General features: G+C 41.4%; 1 protein-coding gene and 1 long non-coding RNA gene across 2 annotated transcripts in view; one reads left to right on the top strand and one right to left on the bottom strand.

The window, feature by feature from the left end:
• Positions 1-7,156, bottom strand: part of dock1 (dedicator of cytokinesis 1) — a 198,067-nt gene that overhangs the window by 115,064 nt on the left and 75,847 nt on the right. Inside the window, exon 27 of the mRNA XM_016676605.1 lies at positions 5,844-5,939. Within this exon, the coding sequence (XP_016532091.1) occupies positions 5,844-5,939 (96 nt within the window). The remainder of the gene's footprint in view (positions 1-5,843; positions 5,940-7,156) is intronic.
• LOC107837360 (uncharacterized) lies at positions 22-2,525 on the top strand. The gene is made up of 2 exons (XR_001663383.1): positions 22-503; positions 537-2,525. It is a non-coding gene; the product is annotated as an uncharacterized LOC107837360 (long non-coding RNA).

Here is a 7,156-nt window from a genome sequence, read left to right as displayed (position 1 = left end):
ATATATGCCACACATAATAGCACATGTGAGGAATAAGAGAAAAATCGCTGTGATTGTATCACTTTAGTGTCTCATATCAGCTCCAGCCAGTGACACCGATCCTACAAGACTGAATGTTCCACTTCTGATCACAACTAGGGCTCCTACAATGCAGGGTGGCAGGCACAAGGCCCTGCATGCTTTTTACAAGCCTTGGACTTCACAGGCTATTTTCTAAATTTTTCACGAAACACTTTTTAAGAACTGCAAAAGCCTCTTTTAGTTTCCACCCCCTCCCCCATCTTAAATGTCTGGAATCTATTTGAAAGGCAACTCGTGTAGGTATTCTACATAGGGTTCATTTAAAACACCACAAGCATTTATTATATTACATATAGGCATGGGCCACTTTCCAGTATATGAAACGAAATTGAAAAGTACATCTTCAAAACATGGCAAAACATTGATGCATCAAAAAAAAAAAAAAGATATCCAAAACTTTTATCTGATTTGAAACACAAAAGGTGCGTAAAGGATCATTCTGCTAAAGTATTTAGAGGCCAACAATAGTGATAGTGATAGTTCTTTTCACTCAAGAGAATCCAATGCCGGCCCATGCCTGTTTGTACAAATATGTGGTTTAGCACCAAACAAGGCTAACACTGTTAGGAAGTCGGTATTTGAAAGCAAACAGAATAAAGTTACCAGTTTCACCAAAGTCACGTTGAAAGGCAAAAGCACTGCCCCAAAGAAGAGGAAACGTGTCCAAATTGTGTCAGGGGGAAAACACGACCATCTGCCAAACAAGACATGACTGGTTCAAACTTCACGAGCTTAAACATGCTGCATTCTGTTGGTTACGTGCGATTCACTTTTGTAAATGCCAGGTTGGTTTCTTTCAGTAGTTATATTGTAGCATTTAGAAAGAACTAGATGTTTATCTGTACCTTACAGAAGTGCAATTGATTTACTATGTGCAATACTGTATTTTATACTGTTTTTAAAGAAAAAAAGAGACTTAAAATAAAGCTATTTATTATTCTAAAAATGGAAAATAAATAAATAAATAAAAACAAGACATCTACACAGCTCTCGAAAAACGAAGAAGACTGTTTCATTACTAAAGCATGCAAACACAAATTAAAATGTCTGGGTGATAAAATGCTGTCCAACAGTATCAATCACACATTGCGCCAGTTTGAGCAAATTGCAGCTCAAACTATCGAAACAGAATGGGACAAAGCACATTTTCATTCAACTAATTTTGTATCAAATTTGTTAAATATTTTGAGCCGAAATCCGAGCCAAGCCATCTGCAGGCTGAAAAGCTGCAGAAAATCAACTAGGAAAAATATGTTGTGCCTTTGGGGAGCAAACCTTGTGAAATCTCATCTGTAGAGAAGAGTCTGCAAATGTACGTATACGTACAACAACAACAACAACAACAAAAAAAGATTTTCTATGCGATAACCTGCAGAAGATTAGGTTGGGAACGCTGCTGTGTCTTTGATGTGGCGCGGCGGCAAAGAAACGAGAGTGGAATACAAGAGAAGGGATGAGCAGTGCAGCGCTTGTGTCTGCCTCGGAGCCTGTTTGAGGACATCAAAACCGTAATGCGGTTGGACCAGAAACAAAGTGCAACTAGAACCAGAGACAAGCAGAGGACAAAGCTCTGAACAAATGCCCCAGAGACGCAGTGAGGCAGGAGAGATCCTTGTGTAGATGCGCTAGGTAGTTTGACTGGAGGGCAACACTCCTCCTCCTCCTCCTCCTCTGAGTCACAGTAAGAGTGTCACCATGGGGCTGTTCCTTTAAGTGCTTGTATGAAGCACAGTAGAACAAACATGACATCTTACTGTCTTTTACACATTGTCCTTAGTGGCTTAACAGTGTCAGCCGGTTTCACAGAGTTCTCTCAGAAAGGCTACGTTTCTCAAACGTGTGGTTGAGAATCGGGAAGAAGAGGTCCAGTGAGTGATAACAAGGTGTTTGAGGCATTATGATGCATCGCCATATCTCACTATGCTTCTTTTCTGTGAGCTCTGCAGCAGTCTGGCCAGCAGGAGAGAGAGAGAGAGAGAGAGAGACGGAGCAGGAGGAGGGAGAGGGAGCGCGCGCGGGCAGAACGACGCAAGAAGTGAGCAGATATGTTTGGACAGAAACAGACATAAACTCATAAAAGACGAAGAGGAACAAAATTAGATGGAAAACCGGAGGAGTATCCTGATCCGACCAGGCTTAATGAAACAGATGCTTTTTGCGGAACGCTGTTTATCCAGAGAGCATGCAGCAGAGAAGACAAGCACCAGCTCCCATAGCCAGTCCACCCAGTGCTGTCAATCAATAACACAGGGTTCTTCCCCTGCAGCTCCGCACACTGCAGGGAAACCTCCAGGAGAACTCCACGGGAGCGCAGCGGTCCGTACGCACGGTGCGCTTCGCTGTTGCTAAATAAGAGAAACGGTAGTTTGACAACCAACGTCTCAATCTACGTCCCTGAATCTTGCAATAAAAATTCATAAACTTGACGGCGAGATGTTGCTTTACTAAAATAACTTAATTCGAAATTGTTCCTGTATGAAACAAAACGCCACGGTCGGTTTTTCAATTTGTTTTCTATTTTTATGCGAGTGCATTTTTTTTCAGTTTGTATCTCTCTCCCTCTGTTTTTATTCTTGTTTGTACTTCAGGGTGGTCTACTCTTTTACGACACAGCTGCTGGGGGGACGGGGGGGCTGTGTCAAGAACACAGCGAGGATTCCAGATAATTTGCTACAAAACAACATTGAAGCAATTGATTTTTTAGCTTCCTGACAGGATCAAAAGTCCCACCACACCTGCCAAGCAGACAGACTTATGAAGGTCCAACGGATTCAGTGTAAGATACCAATTACAACGTGAAAGACAGATCAACACATGATCGAGATATGCATAAGTTGCTAACTTAAATCCTCCACTCTTTAGTGTTTTTGTGAAATCCAGCATTAGAAATTCATTGTTTTATGTCTTGAAGTGTTTTGATTATAACTGTGCAGTACAATGCACCGTTGATGACTGGTATATTCAACTCCATCTGAATTGTAGCCCACTGTGATTCAGTGAAATCCAAAGCTCAATTTATATCGCTACTGTGTTTTATTAGAATTTAACAGATGTTGACAAGCAATTGCACCACTGGCAATTCCCCCTAATGGTCAGGTTTAGTGTGTTACTTATTAAGCAGCCAGGAAGGCAGAAGACACAGATTGCTTTTTTTTTGTGGGTTCACTCCATCCCTACAGCAAAGGGAAATGTTATTCAAGAACATAAAGGTAAAACTTGGCGATTTCAGCAGGACCTGGCAACACGTTTCTCCTATTATCCTCATGTAAATTTATTCAAAGAGGCTCGTTTCAGAGCCACTTGCGAGGGTGGACGTGAATACAAAAGGCAGGCCCCGCTAGGATGTCCAATGAATCAAACGTATGACGGTGCTGTGTCTAAGTCGCTAACAGGCGTAGCTCTGCAGTGACAATGCGCAGCAGAACCAGCGCCACCCCACAAAGTCGTTGCTGCGATCGCTCTCATCAACATTCTGCGTCCACCACAGCGGGTGGGGGTGTGGGGGAGCAAAAAGTTAATGCATAAATCTAAATGTAAGAGGCTGCCACTCAGAAGAACAAGGTCGGCAGGCAGTAGCTGCAGCGGCGGCAGCACTGCCTGCAGACGAGGCAGCGCCATCCAAATGCAGCAACTGCAGCTTTGATGGGAAGGCTCTCCCAGAGCTCATAAAAATTCAGGCTAATCCCATTGATCATCAGGTCATGATTTACAGCCTTAATTTCAATGCTGTTTTATTATGCAAACTACAGACACTGACGTGACCTCTAACTCCGCATCGGACAAAAGGACTCCGCACGATGATGCAAAATGCCATTCAGGTACTTAGAAATGTCAACGCAGTCAAGTGCAATGACCAGTCGGAAAAATGAGAAATCAGCTGACGAATGGCAGGGGTCAGAAGGGACGAAATAAGAACGGAGTCAGAGGGCGGCAGCAGCATTTGTGTACAGAGCAGATCGTTTCATTAGGGGCCACAGAACGTAAGAGAGGACGCCGGTCTCCGACGGTGCCATTCAGCGACAACCCCTGGAAGCAGGCAACACTGTTTCACCTCCACCGCAGGGAGGTGGCGGGGGAACGCTGAAATAGATGCACTTAGTATAATACAGAAGTAACACAGCAGAGGAAACTTTCCCTCATCCTGACAGCCTGTTAGACAAAATGGAAGGAGATCCATATCTGAAATACATGATCAAACCAACTGAAAAGAAAAATAACTGCAGAGGATAAAGCCTTTTTCCGAAATTCCACTTTCCAAACGTTTTGAATATGAGCCAAACAGGACCAGGAAAGCGTTCGATCTTCGACATGGCGGTGACACGCTCTTTCTTTGCTGGAAAACTGCAAAGAAAGAGCAATCAGGAATCTTAAATCTCCGACGAGGGAAAAAAAAAACAAACAAAAAAAAACAAATGGACAAGAGGGCGGTCTGAGCTGAACTCACAGCTTCATTAGCTTCACATTATTCAGCGCGATGCACACAAGCAATCTGTTACCCTACAAAGGGCTTCCAATCTACAAAATTAGCTCGACGCATAGCTGGGAATGCCATTAGACAGTTTGAGGGGCAGAAAGAAGGAACAGCTACGGACCCTGCAAAAAAAATGTGGGCATCCTGGGAGGAAATGAATCGGAGGAAAGAAGACAAAAAATGAGGCTGCTGACGTTTAACAGGGCAGCAATATAACAAAACAGGATGACTACTGACATTGTAATTATGCACGTTTTTTTTTTTTTTTGGCATTTCACAGAGATGGAGCTCTATTAAAACTAAAACTCACTATCAGTTTATAAATGGTTGATAGATGAACAAATGGATGGACGGAGGAACAGATGGATTAACCATGGATAGATGGATTGATTCTTAATGTGTATTGATAGATAAATAATGGGACAGGAATTCTCAAAAACAAATCATTTTCACAATTTTCTTAATTCATCTTTACCCAAAAACAGGAAGTAATTCCCCAAACTTGAGCAGACTGTGTGGCAAAACACCCAAAAAAGTTGCTGACCTTCGGCTGTTTGTTCAACCAGAGCTACGATTAACAGCTCCTCCCGTCTCCAGATAGTCTCAGATGTCTAAAATCATCAGCATTACATGTAACTTTATTTATACAGGCATAGAAGTATTTCTGGCTGCAAAATCTCAAAAACACAAAAGGCATATAAAAATTTTAACTTTCAAACTATAACCTAAAGAGAGAAGATAAGCATCTATATGATGCAGGAAAAAAAAATGCAACCCAAACAATGTCGGAGGTTGAATTTCAGGCCTGACGAACAAGTGGAATCTACAAAGGCAGACATTGTCTTTACACAGAGACCGATAAGTGCATCAACCACTATGAAGCTCTGACGGAGAGGGGCTGCAAGGAGGACGCGCACAGGGATAACAGAGGGATACAGTAATTAGATTACAGAGCGCAGCATTAGATGTGCACTAATAAGAGGATCAGACACTTAGACAAGGAAGCCACAGTTTAAATAAAAAAATAAAAAAAACAACAGCTCAGGCAAAACACACATTCAAACAGAAAGATGCGAGTCATTTTTATGAAGAAGGAATGCGAAAGGAATCCGCAGAGGTAGACCGTGTCAGTCTGAAGCTGTACGGAGTTTCACAGTCTATAGTGTGCAGACATAAGAGCTGATGGTGCATATTTGCGTATACGTCTCAAGACGATCCATAACCTTCTACAAAAAGAAGGCATGGAGACGGGACCGTCCTGCTGATGCTATCGGTGTCTGACAAAACTTACGATGTGAGGAGAATCCCGGCCCATGGAGATGACTGTCCTGTTTATTGTCCTCAGCAGCTTCTCCATGATAACTTGAACATGCCACTGGGTGGGACCCTGCAGAGAATACAGTGGAATATCCATCAGAATAGAGAGACATCAGAGCAGAGGAAAATGATAAAACAATATAAAAAGCTAAAACTTCACTGGCTGCGTAAGAGTAAATTATTTCTGTATTATGCAGACGTAATGATACATTAATGACTTTTGTTCTGCTACGACTGACAAAAGTTTTAAAATAAGTATTTCTTGACAGAATGCAGCCTAAATATATTATGGCATAAATATAAAGTGTAAGAACGTAGAGCCAAAAATCCCTTGTGGGCTTAGAGAAACCTTTACCCGATGCACTTTCCGTTTTATTTTTGCATTGTCCCATTTATCTGTCTGAGACAGTTCTGGCATGTTTTTTCTTTTTATTACTCGTTGTACCTTTCTAAGGAGGGAACCAAAGCTGACGAGAAAGAAATCTTGAAAAGTGAGTATAAAGCCTTATATAAATATATTTATGTTTTAGAAGGAGTAGCATAATTTTAGAATGCATTTCTAGTGATAAATTCTGTGAAACTCTGATCGATATCAAATAGTAAATAATACATTCAACAAGACGTTTCAAGGGTGTCGCATAGCATAGCAATAGAGCAGGAGATCTATTGCTATGCTAGATCTCCTGCTCTAGCATAGCAAGAGCGGAGATCTTGCTATGCAAATTAATGAAAATCAATTTTCATTAATCCATTAAATGAATTAATGAAAAATTAATTCATTTAATGGTTCATAAAGGGGCTATTAATTCTCAGTGCAGCAGTGTGGTGCTGGACTCCTAGCCTATCAGATTTGCTGATTTCTGTAAATTAATACCACTAGCGCCAGAAATCTTTTAAAAATTCCAAGTAAAGTTTGGATTTATACCACTTTTTCAGTGCAAAGAAATTTGAGATCATATTAAAGATGTGCATGCATCCCGAGTTGGAGTGTTGAATTCACACCTTCGCAGACAAACCGAACTTTCTAGGAAAACAATCTGGAGGTTAATTAAACCAGCCTAACCAGGGCTGGCGTGAATGCACCCCAAGTCTCTTGTTGAGGTATATAAGGCACACATTCACAAAGTTATATAAAGCAGCCACTGAACACACTACCTTTCAAACAAGAAAGTTTCACTTACATTTTCCAGAAAGTAGGACTCTTAGGCAGCCTTTCAGTTGGAAAATGAGGTCAACTTTACTGCAACATGGTAGAGTTGCAGTAAATGAAAAGTGTCGAATTCACTT

Source organism: Poecilia formosa, unplaced genomic scaffold (assembly GCF_000485575.1).
Source record: "Poecilia formosa unplaced genomic scaffold, Poecilia_formosa-5.1.2 Scaffold136, whole genome shotgun sequence".
Classification (NCBI taxonomy): Eukaryota; Metazoa; Chordata; class Actinopteri; order Cyprinodontiformes; family Poeciliidae; genus Poecilia; species Poecilia formosa.
The sequence above is the reverse complement of the archived record's forward strand: the minus strand, read 5'-3'. Positions and strand labels throughout refer to the sequence as shown.